The sequence below is a fragment of the Heterostelium album genome, assembly GCF_000004825.1.
Source record: "Heterostelium album PN500 unplaced genomic scaffold PPL_contig1, whole genome shotgun sequence".
Classification (NCBI taxonomy): domain Eukaryota; phylum Evosea; class Eumycetozoa; order Acytosteliales; family Acytosteliaceae; genus Heterostelium; species Heterostelium album.
In genome coordinates, this window is record NW_008805078.1 from 831,019 (window position 1) to 845,453 (window position 14,435).

At 33.5% G+C, this 14,435-nt stretch overlaps 4 protein-coding genes across 4 annotated transcripts; 2 read left to right on the forward strand and 2 right to left on the reverse strand.

Moving 5' to 3' along the window:
- Positions 1-1,937: 1,937 nt before the first annotated feature.
- ppwd1 (WD40 repeat domain-containing peptidylprolyl isomerase) lies at positions 1,938-5,949 on the reverse strand (the record flags this gene model as incomplete). Its single annotated transcript, XM_020572169.1, has 9 exons — positions 1,938-2,529; positions 2,595-2,808; positions 2,902-3,600; positions 3,689-3,988; positions 4,060-4,252; positions 4,806-5,111; positions 5,356-5,395; positions 5,537-5,660; positions 5,832-5,949. 9 exons carry the CDS (start codon positions 5,947-5,949, stop codon positions 1,938-1,940), a joined length of 2,586 nt encoding a protein of 861 aa, XP_020438027.1.
- Positions 5,950-6,594: 645 nt separating this feature from the next.
- Positions 6,595-7,995, reverse strand: bysl (bystin; the record flags this gene model as incomplete). The annotated part of the gene is made up of 2 exons (XM_020572170.1): positions 6,595-7,098; positions 7,384-7,995. The coding sequence occupies 2 exons, from the start codon at positions 7,993-7,995 to the stop codon at positions 6,595-6,597; spliced, it is 1,116 nt and encodes a 371-aa protein (XP_020438028.1).
- A 382-nt stretch (positions 7,996-8,377) lies between these two features.
- On the forward strand, positions 8,378-11,330 carry PPL_01155 (uncharacterized protein; the record flags this gene model as incomplete). The annotated part of the gene is made up of 7 exons (XM_020572171.1): positions 8,378-8,782; positions 8,855-9,125; positions 9,215-9,328; positions 9,428-9,986; positions 10,236-10,260; positions 10,338-10,845; positions 11,293-11,330. The coding sequence occupies 7 exons, from the start codon at positions 8,378-8,380 to the stop codon at positions 11,328-11,330; spliced, it is 1,920 nt and encodes a 639-aa protein (XP_020438029.1).
- Positions 11,331-11,382: 52 nt separating this feature from the next.
- On the forward strand, positions 11,383-14,421 carry PPL_01156 (translation initiation factor IF-2; the record flags this gene model as incomplete). Its single annotated transcript, XM_020572172.1, has 4 exons — positions 11,383-11,529; positions 11,601-12,073; positions 12,271-14,193; positions 14,280-14,421. The coding sequence occupies 4 exons, from the start codon at positions 11,383-11,385 to the stop codon at positions 14,419-14,421; spliced, it is 2,685 nt and encodes an 894-aa protein (XP_020438030.1).
- Between the last annotated feature and the right edge of the window lie 14 nt (positions 14,422-14,435).

Sequence of the window (14,435 nt, forward strand, 5' to 3'; positions counted from 1 at the left end):
AATAAATCTATTTATTACTCGATTATTATGATTCTTAATTATAATATATTATTTCAATTGAAAAACAACAAATAAAATAATAATAATAATAAAACAAATAAATACAAAAGGAATAAAATTTTTGTTGACAAAAAAAAAAATTGAAAAAAAATTGAAAAAAAAAAATTTATATCGTAGTGGGGATTTCTCTCATTATAATGAGAAATTTAGGTCAGCGGATCAGAACCTAAAAAATTAATATATTAAAAAAACAAAATTAAATTTTTTAGTTTTATTAATAACTTTGGATAGATTTCAATTTGGAATAATCAAATATTTAAAGAAAAAATCTTTGATTCTAATTTCTCAAACAAAATTATTAAGTTGTAAAAATTTAGGATTTAAGTTCCATATATTAATACAAAAAAATAATTTCTTACTCTAACTATTAAAATTTTTATTTTAATATTTTAATATTTTTAAATTTCAATAATTATAATAGTAGTCATATTAAAAAGAATATTTTAATCAAATAACAAAAATAAGATACAAAAAGGTATAGAGTAAATTGATGACTTTTTAAAACTTTACCATCTTGACAATAGGTTTTGGATTATTTAAATTTTGAATTCAAAATTCGCAAAGGTTCAATTTTTTTTATTTTATATCAAATTGATTATACATTTATCTATAATTTATCTTCTTATCTTTCAATTCATCTATAGAAAGCTATACTATAAAAGTATAAAGTGGGATTCTTTCCTTTATCAATTTTATAAAAATTGAATAAAGAATAAACAACTATGATGATTAAAAATAATATTTTAAACAGTTTTAAAATTTAGTATTGTTCTTCATAAAAGTATAGGTGTCAAAATATCAAACATTGCAATAAAAAATCTATTCGTTCTACAGCAATCCAAACAGCTACCACATAAACTCATCTTAATTTTTATTTTTAGGTGTAGTGTGTGTTTAAAAATTGAAAAGGTGTGGGAGTGTTTTTACTTTGTTTGGTGTTATTTAGTATGTGTGGTTGTCTTTCAACATCATCATATACATATTAATTAAAATATTGAGACGAATTGTTATGATAAAAAAAAATTCATACCCACTTAAAAATTCAAAGATAAGACAAACAAACATATCAAAACATTTCCAACCATAACAATGTTTAGTACAATATTCTTAAGTGTAAATAATATAAATACTATAAAAGTAATAATTATTTGTTATTATTAATTTATTGGTGACAATTTTATTAAATATCTATCTATAAAGATAATATTAATTATTATAATTAGTAATAGTAGTCATTGTTTTACACTTTATTTCAATTTCAAATATATTTGTTTAGATATCTATCTATTATTTGTTTTATTGTCAAAATATCTTTTTTGTTAAGTTCATTGTTTTTATTTATTTATTTATATTTCATTTCATTAATATATATATATTAGAATTCCAATATGAGAGATAGTAAAACAACAAACAAAATCATGGTAATCCAAAAAACAAAACTAAAATTTAAATATATTTTTAAATGTTGCCAAAGAAGAAAGATAAACAATAACCATAGCAATAGCTCAAGTGTATGGGTAAGTTACATTAATATAAAAAATATTGATTTATAGATTACTAATATTGATATTAAAAATAGTTGACTCTCTCTGTTTCATAACTATCATTTTGATATTGTTCCTTTAAACACGAGGAATACATATTAAGATGTACTTGGAATGTCGATTATCACTATTGTTAAAGATATCAAATGACAATCGTTGAAAACTGATCAAAGTCACTATTGGATGAACAAAAAGAAAGATGATTTCTTTTTCAAATTACATGCTGCTCAAGAATAGATTACAATTAGAATGTTTAGTCAATCAATATACAATCAAATAACATGATAAACTATCGAATCGAAATATTGTGATATAATTAAATATAATAAATATTTATTTCTTTTTCTGTTTAAATTCTTCTGGTACATCGCTGGTGATTTTGATACCGACAATGGTAATATCCTCGAGTGGACGATCGCTCTTGTCGGTCCTTGCATTTTCGATGGTGGAGACCGCCTCCATACCTTTGTAGACACGTCCAAACACGGTGTGTTTATTGTCGAGTCTGGTAACTGGCACCGTTGTAATGAAGAATTGAGATCCGTTTGTGCCTGGTCCGGCGTTGGCCATCGAAACAGTGAATGGACGATCGTGTCTCAGATTTCTGCTAAATTCGTCCTCAAAGTCTTTGCCCCAAATACTGGTACCACCGGTACCATCGCCCTGAGGATCACCGGTTTGCACCATGAATCCCTTGATGACACGATGGAAGATGATACCATCGTAGTAGCCATTCTTGGCGTGTGTAGTGAAGTTCTCCACGGTCTTTGGACACTCGTCTGGGAACAGCTGAACATGGACATCACCGACCGACGTATGAATGACAGCATTTCTCGGAAGTTTTCTCGCTGTATTGTGGAGCAACATCTGTTCATCCTTATTAACCTTTTCATTAAATACATCTCTACCTAAATCTGCATTATCACTATTTAATAAAACCAATTAGTTTAATGTTATTACCTTAATAATAATAATAATAATCAAACATACGTATCTTCAGGTTCTCTTCTTGAGAACATGTAAAATCTTTGTTTTTTATAAGCCAAACAGAATAGAGTTGGATCGGGTGTAGCATCTCTCTTTTTTGTTCCCATGAATAGATCTCCTTCGTTCTTACCTTGATACAATGAAATACCAAGGAATCTAGTTGAATTCTCAATCATTCCCAATACTCTTACAACCTTATTACTTATCATATTGATAACTAAATTTCATTGTAGTGGAATATTTATATTAGCAGCGCTCTTAATACAATACAATATTAAATAATCAATTGATTTGAAATGAAACAACATACTTTTTATACCAATTAAAGTTGGATACATTAAGAATGAATCGGATTCATCGAAAATGATGTTGGATGGTGGTGGAATCGATGTGGTCGGTTTCACAAGATTATCGGGATGTATCGATTGATCAAAGTTGTTTTCGATGTCACGCTCCACAGCCATACGTCTTCCAAAGTCATTGGGATCGATGTGATAGGGAGAATCCTCCTCCTTTTGAATCTGATTGAGTACGGTGTACGATTCGTCGTAGACACGATGCAGCGATCCACTCGCGTAGTTGAATACACGAATCTTTCTGTCGCGTGCCATCATCGCAAAGTACTGTCCGTTGTTACTAAAGTGCAGACTGGTCGCCACTGTCTTTTCCTTCTTCAGCACGTAGAGATCGGTGTCGAGCTTATAGCTAAACTTCAACTCGGCGGTCGGTTCGTTATACTCGTGTTCCGGTGACCAATATTCAATCATACCGGCCAAATCGACAGAGACAACCGTTCGCTTCTCCACGTTGAAACCAATGAGATGCACCGGTCTCTTGTGAATCGTCAGAGTATGGACGACCTGCGATGTCACCTCTCCACGAATATCATATACAAAAATATTTGGTGATTCTCTACTCGATATTGCCAGTAGCTGTTTTCCAGATTCCTTACTATAGATCCATTGACATGCCAACGGTAAATAATCAATTTTAAATGAATTTACAATATCTAGATTTGTGTAATCAAACTACCGTTAGATCATCATCCCCTTATTATTTGGGTGGTGTAAATCTGAATGTGTTTTGTTGATATTTACCAAAGTTATTTACATCGAATATTCTTACGTTTTTATCTTGACCTGCAGAGCACATCCATAGACCATCGTAGCTGACGGTCATTGTGAATAGACCTTGATGTGATTTGAATGTCTTTACAAAATCGATGCCATTCGGTTGTTTCTTCCAGAATTTAATGTACCCAAGTATATCACCCGTTATAATAAACTCTGTCTTTGTAACATGCATTTGATTGCAAACATCCTTATGCATATAACTTCTTTCATACATCTCTGTATTTGGTAGATTATCTAAATAAACTTGTTCAAATGGTAGATCTCCTAATTATTATAACGAAACTGTAAGTAATTATGTTGAAACATATTCTATATGTTATGTATATTAAACATACTTTTAACTTTTTTCTTTTCATGATTATCTTTATTATTACTATTACTATTATTATTATTATCAGTATCAATTTCAGATGATTCTTTTTCTTTTAATCCTGTTTCACCTTTTGTTTCAGAATGTTCATGTTTACTCTGTACATCATCACCATCATTATTTAAATCTGTTTCTATACCACGATCTCTTTTAGACATCTTTAATTAAATAATTTTTTGTTATAATAATAAAATTTGTGTTTTGAAATAAATGCAAGCAGATCAATTTCGTTTTTTAATTGTTTTCTTGATTTGATGAAAGTTCAACAAATAATATATTAATGTTTCAAATTTACTTAAAAAAGATATTGTGCTAATTAAATTAAATAATTTTATTTATTTGTTTTTTTTATTAAAAAATTAGGGGAGTGGAGTTGTAGGCTAACAAATATAATGCAGATGTTAATGTGCTTGTTGAGTAACCAATTTGATTAAAATAAATAATGTTGTTGATTGGTTTCTTTCTTTCTTTCTTTTTTTTTTTTCTTCTTCTTTTGTTGTAATTTAGTTATTATTATAATGATCTAACTTTACATTAAAATAAAATAAAAAATAAAGATTAAGTTGTTTGTTGTCTTTGTTCTGGTTTGTTCTGTTCTGTTCTGTTTTGTTTGATATGTTATGTTGTAAATTGCTGGTTGTTTAGTTGGTTGGTTGATTGTTTAGTTGATTGTATTTATAATTCTATTTAAATATGTTATGTTCATTGTACACTGTAAGTTTGACTATTATTACTATAGGTACTTAATAGACTCTGTTTCTCTTCTCTTCTTCTGATGTTTGCCTGTTCGGTATCCGAGTAGTGGTAGTTTGATTTACTACTAGAGAAATTATCGTCGACCGTTCCCATGTTGGATCCAAAGAATATCAGTGCCACCGTGACTGCTATTGCCTCTGGTAAATAGTTGAGTGCATACAGATCCCATATGTTTGATACAAACGGTGATCTTATATTGATAAAGTAATGTACAATCTTGGCATCAAGACATAATATAAATATAATCGTTACAACTCCAACCTATTATTATTATTTGTTGTTTTTAATTTTAATATTAGTTAGATAGTTAGTTAGTTAGTTATTATAGATAATAATAGAGTTAGTTAGTTAGTGTACTCACTTTGATTAAAAAGTTTTGGCGTTTGGTTGAAGATGCAATCTGAAGTGAGGAAACCATGCGGTGTAGTTTGATCCAGTAGACGATGAATGCGATCGACAGTGCAAATGAGAAACAAGAGACGATCGCTAGACCAATGCCAAACACCATGATTGCAAACTTTTGATCGATATTGACAAAGAGTTCACTGATGATAAAGATTGCGATGATCCAGATGCAAGTGAACACACAGAACACATTACGCCAGAGTCGAACTTTGTCTTCGCCATGACCGAGATGCTCAACACGAAACACCACTTCCACCCAGCTGAACAAAACGATGCCATACATACAGTAGTAGGTGATGATACCACACATCTCGAACGCTTCAAACGCCACCGAAGCATCGAAAACATTGATATCCGAGGGTGCTGTCAATAAATTTATAAAAAGTAAATCTGAAATTGTTTTTGCTAAAATTATTATTGGAAAAAAGTAAATAAAGATATTTTAGTTAATTAGTTAGTTATATTAATATTAATTAATTAATTACATACCTAAACAATGTAAAAGTATTATTGTATAAACTAATTTCGTTAATTTATTGGGTCGATACCGGTTCGACCAAAACAGAAGAAACACACTAGTTAGCAGGAGAAGGAAATGCCATGATGCAAATGCTATTTCGAATCCAGTTTGAACACGACGTGACAATCCATCTCCTTCTCCAAAATAGATTAGTCCAATAATCTCAAAGGACATTTAAATTACACTCTATAAAACGACTGCTTTTTTTTTGTTTTTAGAAATTTCTCTCTCTTTCTCTCTATGTGGTCACTCTATAAATTCACTAAATTAACTTTTACTAAATAAATATTGATGTTTGTTTTATATTTTAAGTTTATAAATAATAAATAGTTTTTTGTTTTTGATAAAAATAATATTGATTGATTGATCAAGCACGCACACTACACACTAAACACTATCTACTTTAAAAAAAAAAAAAAACTTTAGTAAAAATTAATTTTCAAACGTAAATTCTAAAAAAAAGTTTTCAAAAGAATATTTTTTGATCACTTGGTTCCCAAGATAAACAACCTTCCTCAAGTGATCGAAGTTTAGAAAATCAAAAAAATTGATATTTTCTGCTCTCAAATTGAAAATATTTCAAAGGAATCTTAAAATTGTTTAATTCATAAGATATTTAATCATTCTTGTTGGTTCTACCAACAATTCGAAACTTTTGAAAAAAAAATAAAATAATAATTATCTGATTATTATTATTTATTTGAGAATATAATTGGAAAATGAAAAAAAATAGTATAACAAACAAATTTAATTATTTTTTTTAATTTATATTTATTTATTTTATTATTATATTGTGTGAAAAAGAAAAAAAGGTTTTGTTTAAATATCAGACATTTTCGAGTCTGATTGATGTCTAATTGGTTGATTGGAAGTGGTTGTTGTGGTTGGGAATAGTTCTCTTCTGATTTCGTGGGTGATGATGTGATGTGTTTGTTGACGTAGGAGGATACGGATCGCCTCTTTTTGATCGTGTGAAATGTCGTTCTTGTAACGCTGGGCAAAGGTGAGGAGTGCGGCGTGCCACAGAACGGGCAGTTGTCTGCGTTCCTCAGTGAAGTTTACGAAATGACGAACCAAATCGCTGATGACACGATACGGCAGTGAGTATTTCTTGTCGATCAAAGTACGAATAAAGATAGAGGTGGCTCCGTTGTAGTGGTCGAGACTGGCGAGCTTGATGAGTGCCGCAGCGGAGTGGTTCACCGGAATCGAGACTTTGGCGACGACCGAAGCAATGATTTTCGCTTCGAGCAGAGTGCAGTCACCGCCCTCTGCCAGTGGCAAGAATATCGCTTTGTAGAATGCGTTTGGACGGTACAGCGACTTTTTCAGTGCCATGTAGTAGTGGAAGTTGAGCTTCTTGTGGTCGGCAATGTCGTCACGGATCTTGGGGAGAACGACGATCGAGAGGAAACGCTGAGTGATTTTCGCGTTCGTTCCCATGCAGAACAGCTTGGTGGCGACAAAGGTGGCATTGGGACTCCACTTGTCGGGACGTGTCAGGTAGAGCAGATCCTCCCAGTTGGTGAAGTTTGGCAACACACGGAAGGCACGTGGAATCTTGCCGGACTTGTAGAGGTGGAGAAGTGTTCCAACTTTAGTATATACATCGACAACCTTTGGATTGATCTTGTTGGCTGGATCCTGAGTGCGCTCCTGTTGCTCACGCAGCTTACTCTCGATCAAGTCACCGAGTGTGTAACGCACACCGGCCATACTTCCAACACTGCCCTGTCCAGTCATAAACATCGAGAGGATACGCTCGTCGTCGGCATCGATCTCCTCCACTATATCGTCGTCGAAATCCGCGTATTCCTGTGCGTCGTCACCGAATCCATCCAATTCGTCTTCATCCTCCTCGTCGTCGCCAGCTTTCAGTCCCAAGTCATCTTCTTCGTCATCTGCGAAGTCCAATAATTTTACCGATTGTCTTTCCTGTTCACCGGTAGTCAAACCGGCACCAGAGTATTGATCACGATCCTCCTCTTCGATCTCCTGTGCTTGATCTCTAATCTGTGAGAGAATCTTCTTTGATAGATTCTGTGGGATTACTTTCTCCACTTCATCTTCATAACCTTCTTCGTTGGCACGCTTCTTCTTTATCAAACCCTTTCCTGATCTAACTTTTTGAACACGATGAGCATTCTCTGAATCGACAATCTGTTTACCCAAAGGGTCATGACGTGGTGCAATCTTTTTTGTTCTCTCTATTTTTCCCATTATAATATATTATTATTTCTATCTATTAAATTTAATATATTTATATTTATACAATTAATTATGAAAAAAAACAAGAGAAAGATTTAATAAAATTAAAAATAAAATCAAACTTTTAAAAAAAAACGACTTACTCGACTTTTGAAAAAAAAAAAGAAGTGAAATTAAATTAATTTTTAAAAAATGTTTTTTGGTGGTACTTGCTTTATGAGAATGAAATGATCAGAAAAATGAATAATAAACGAAACACAAACATTATATTTTTTATATCTGAAATATAGATCTATTTTTTTAGAATTCTAGATATCTTTTATTTTCATATCTTGTGAATTTGGATTTATTTCATCATTTAAATATTGTATTGGTTTCTTTTTGATTAAAAAACATGGGTATAACAGGTCTCTCTGCATATTTATCTGAAGAACTTGGTTTTCAATCATCTACAATCAGCTCAAATAGTAATAATAATAACAATAGTAATATAGTTGATGAAAATAGTAATAACAATAATATTAATAATGGTGGTAAAAAGTTCAATACAAATAGAGCTAATGAACCTCGAAAAGCAGATCATGTATTCATCGATATGAATGGAATCATTCATAAACAAGTTCGTAGAAATTCCAATAGTGAATTGACAGTCGATCGTGTTAAGAGAGATTTAATCGATACTCTTAAAAACATCATGAAAGGTTCTGGTGTCTTTTATCATACGAAATCAATTCAATTCATTTTCGATGGTCCAGGTTCAAGATCAAAAATTCTACTTCAACGTAAACGTAGATCAAAAGTAGGTTTTTTAAAAACCATTTTTATTAAACTAAATTAATTAAATCATTGATATCACTATCCTATCATTTAGAAAATCGAAGATTTGGTAGATACAAAAGTCAATGCTAGTTTGATTACACCTGGTACCTCATTCATGGGTGAAATGAAACAGTTGCTATTGGATTACTCAAAGAAATTACTGAGAGAATCACAAAATCTCAATCTCAAGGATATTCATGTGTCTGGAAGTGATCGTTGGGGAGAAGGTGAATTCAAAATATTCGAACATATAAATTCAATGAATTGGAAAGAGAATACCAATGTATCGATATTCACCTGTGATTCAGATACAATTTTATATGGTAAACATTATAATTGGATATTCTTTTGATAAATTAGATATCTCTAAAAAAAAAAAAAACTAAATATAATTTGAAATTAAAAATAATAGCTTTATTATCAGATGCAAATATTAGAATCCATGATCTATATGATCCGAAATCCTATAAAGATATTTCTAAATTAAAGCAAGAGCTATCATTACTTGTACCACAAAGAGATAAAAGTAAGTTAAAATTAATCATTAAATGGAAATTAATCAAGCAATCAATCAACCAACCAGATTTCTAATTTTTCTTGATAATTTTTTTAATTTTTTTTTTAGAACAAGTATTTGTGGATTTTGTACTTATAAATTTATTTAGAGGAAATGATTTGTTACCTGCTTTGCAAAGTTTCAATTTTGACTCTGTTTGGCAAGCTTATGTATCATCGCCTGACAAATTAGGTGTCTATAATTTGGAGACATCTGAAATCAATTGGGAGTTACTCTTGGACCTGCTTTCCAAGAATCGTATAATCAATTCACCTCAAACTAAGATATCGATTGTCGGTGAATTTAGAACGTTGTTGGCTGTGTTGGCTCGAGACTTGAAGCGTGAGGAAAAGTTGGATTTCCAACTCAGTATGCTTGAGGTAGGCGAAAAGAATGTCGTGGATATTGTCGGTGTCTTTGACGGCCAGACTTTTAAAGAGGAACGTGTGAAATCCGATACTCAAACCAAAACTAGATTCCTCAAGAAGTTCTTTGATATCGATCACCCGTTCTGGACAAAGTACAAGCCACTGTTGACTCGGGAGCAAATCGATGGTCTGGTGCGACGTATGGCGACTTCCATGGCAAACTACGTCACCGCCAACGCTGAAGAACCGTCAATCGAGCAGTATGTAGAGGGAATAGTTTGGCAGATGAAACTGATGCGTGGACAATGCACAAACTTCCAATTCCACTATCCCTATTTCTTTGGTCCGCGAGTGGACGACATCAAACCGGTTGCCATTCCAAAGGATACCGGTGTATCGGTGCCGCCACTCTTACCGCTTCAATTCTGCTTGGCATTGACACACGCACAGGCAAAGAATAATGTTAACCAAATATTCCATCCAATGTTTGAGGAACTTCCACATTACAGTTTACTCCAACATGTCTCAACTGATGTAAGTGGATTTTAAATCTCCAATCCTATTGCACTTTTTCTAAAAACAATTTACTTACTATCCATTCTATTACATAGGCATGGAAACATCCAGAAGCATTGGACCAATTGAATCAAAGTTTCAAGAAATATGTAGATACATCAAAGTTGACAGAGTTTGAAAACAGTCAATTGTCATTCCATCCTACTTTACATCTCTCCAAGCACAACAACAGTATATTCCTACGCGAGGAAATACTAAACAGCAAACAATATACAAGTCCAAAACACTTGGAAACCATTCCCTACAAACCAAAAGCTCTTAATCAAAACATTAACAACAATAATAATTTTAATAGTAATAATAGTTATAGTAGTAATTATAAATCAAATTATAATATTAATAGAGTTTCGAAGGGTGCTATGCAATATCAATCAAGATTTGGAATTAAGGATTCAACAACTACCACTACCACAAATACCACCACCACTGATTCTCAAGTGAATCAAGGTGTTATCAATGCGGTCAGAAATTATTTTACAACAAATCGTACTCCAACAATTCAAACTACTACTAGTCTCATACCAACCATCAAATATAGCAGTAGTATAAGATCACTTCTTTTCAAACTTATAAAATAAAAGAAAATATTTAAATTGAACTAACTATTGAATGCATTTTCTTGATTTTATTGGAGTTGACCAAAAAAAGCGTTAAAACGAATTTTTCGTTTTTTATTTTTAATTCGAAATTAATATTTTTTATAATAATAATAACGATCAACCCACACACACAACAGCAAATTACACAATCATTGACACTATTCAAACTCAACAACACATCATTCATTCATTCATTCATTCATACACATAAAATATTATAAATTGACCATAACTTTTTATTGTGTGTGAACTGTATTGTTGATTTTGATCAAGTTTGTATATCAGCATCACTTTTTTTATTTTATTGTTTATTTTTGTCATAGTCAAAGGTAATATCTTCATTCTTATTGATTATAAAAGTCAATAGGTCATAAAATATTCTTTTTATTAGTAGTAGATGTTATCAAAAGTAACAAAAATATAAAATAAAAGTAGTATTTAAACTAAAAAAACAAAAAGTTAAGATATCAGATATTCAATCATGTTATCGAATAGTATCAATAGACCATTGTCATCAGTGGGCTACAAAAATGTTTCTTTCATTCTATCGTCATCGACACAAATGAATTTAACCATTGGAATGATTGGACACAAACCATATTCATCTAACAACAACATCAACAACAAAGTAAGTAACTAATGATTGAAAAAGAAATAGTCTCGATAATATGTTTATTAATATTCAAAATATCGAATTAGCAATCATCTACTTCTTTGTTTTCCAATGGTGGTGGTGGTAGTTCAGTCGATAGAATGTCGGCTTCAAGTAGCACTGCTGTCGGAGGTGCTACCAATAGCAGTTCAGTCGGTAGTAGCGGAAGTACTACTGGTAGTGCATTCCAGATTCCGGGATCACCCATTCCACCAAGTGGAAAGGTAAACTATTTCGTACAACCGAATCAACAACAGCAACAACCGAATCAACAACAACAAGCAAAACCAATGTTCCCACCATTGCCACCAAACAACAGAACATTCCCTTTGATTCCAAATCTACCACCAAAGAATAACAACAACAGTTACAATCCAAATGTAGATCAACCACAATCTAGATTTCATCCACTCTTCCACAGACAAAACAACAATAACAACAACATGAATATTCAGAATCAACCAAATAACAACAATAACAATATGAACAAATCAACTAGTCAACCTATTTTACCAAAGATGTTATTCCCTAATTCCAATTCATTTAAACCTTTTGCTAAACCTAATAATAATACTAATAATAATAATAACAACAATAGCTATAATAATAATAATTATAATAACAATAACAACTTTAAACAATATAATAATAAAATAATAATTATAATCAAAATATGAGAACTGACAACAATAATAATAATAATAATTATAATAATAGTAGAGGACAACAACAACAACAACAATATAATAGTAATAAGGTTGAATATGATTTGGATGAGGACGATGATTATGAAGAGTATAGAGCAGCAACAAAGAGAAAACAGAGTCAGAAAAAATCTAAAGCAATGAGTTCAGTTTCAGAGAAAGAGATATTATTGCCTTTGGTTCCAACACCAAAGTCAATGTCTTCACTGACAGGACGTTCAACAGTTGAGATTCTAAAGTGGATGATCAAGATGGGTGAAGCACCGACACGTTCCGACGAAGTGCTTGGTGAAGATCTCTTGAATCTCTTCTCGGAGGACATCGGTGTGAAGTTTGCTCGTGTCAAGGAGCGCAGTGAATTCCGCACTGGCAAACGTCAACAAGATGCCACCTGGAAGCGAAAGACACCGGTAGTAACGGTGGTCGGTCATATCGATCACGGAAAGACCAGTCTTCTCGACTACCTGCGTAATACATCGGTTGTCGAGAAGGAAGCCGGTCGTATCACCCAACACATCGGTGCTTTCGAAGTGGAGATTGCCGATGGCCAGAAGATCACTTTCATGGACACGCCGGGACATGCCGCCTTCTCGACGATGCGTGTGCGTGGCGTCAGCACCACCGATATCGCCATATTGATTGTGGCGGCGGACGACGGTGTTCAGGAGCAAACGATCGAAGCGATCAAAGCGATTCACGACGCCAAGGTTCCATTCATTGTGGCGATCAACAAGATTGACAAGCCCGGTGCCGACGTCGAGCTGGTGAAGCGCCAGCTGTTGGAGCAAGGCGTTGCTCTCGAGGGACACGGTGGAATGGTGCCGTACTCTGAGATCTCTGCCAAGACCGGTGAGGGAATACAACACCTCGAGGAGACCATTCTCCTGTCGTCGGAGATCTACGATCTGCAGGCGTCGTTCGAGGGCAATCCAGAGGGAGTTGTCATCGAGTCGACTTTTATCAAGAATCGTGGTGTTAGCGCCACCATCTTGGTGAAGCACGGAATACTGAAGACTGGACAATTCTTTGTTTGTGGCGATACCTATGGAAAGATCAGAGAGATGAAGAACTTCACTGGTGCCAATATCAAAGAGGCACCGCCTTCCACACCAGTGGAGATTTTCGGATTCAAGCTGGATCCACCCAGTCCCGGTGATGAAATCCATGTTGTCGAGAGCGAGCAACGCGCCAAGGAGATCATAGAAGCTAGAAATGAGAGTAAGAGTCGTAGCGAAACACTGGATCTCATTGAAAATGTTGAAGCAACAGCAGCAGCAGCCGAGAATAGCAAGTTGAGCGCAAAGAAGGGAACTTTCAAGAAATACAAGGATGAAGACGACAATGATTATTTGGATCCAGAGAAGATGGCAGAGGAAGTCAAGGCGAATCTCGGTGCCAAGCCGGTCAAGGAGAAGATTGCCCTGCACAAACTGGCAAACCTCTACTTGAAGGGAGATGTCGGTGGCTCGGTGGAAGCTTTGCAATTCGCGCTGAAAGCTCTTCCACAGGACGAGGAAATCACTTACAACGTTGTCAAGACTGCGTATGGTGAGGTGACCGATGTCGACCTGAAGGAGGTTGCTCTTCTGAAGGCACCGCTCATCTACTTTGGACCGAAACTTGACCATCGTATCTGTGAGAACGCCAAGAAGCAAGGTGTTCCATTGATCGAGGGTGATGTCATCTATCACGTAGTCGACAATCTCAAGGTTTACTTGGAGTCAACGCTGGATCCAGTCGATGTTTACACTGTCATCGGTGAGGCCAAAGTACAGCAACTCTTCAACATCGATAAAACCAATCAAATCGAAATCACTGCCGCCGGTTGTAAAGTAACCAACGGTATTTTGAAGAAAGGTTCAAAAGTCAGAGTAAAGCGTGGTGAAGAGATTATTCATGATGGCAGAATTGAAATTATTAAACATTTTAAGGAACTGTAAGTTAATAATAATTTTAGATTGTAAATATCTTTATCTATTTTCACATATTAATTAATTATCTTTATCAATCATTTCATTATAGTGTAAAAGAAGTAAATAAAGGACAAGAGTGTGGTATTTGTATAAAGAATTTCGATGAAATCGTTCAAGGTGATACTATTATTGCATACACCAAGAGTGAAGAAACAAGAAAACTTGGAGAGAAAGTAAAGATTTACCGTTAGATCATTTTTAACAT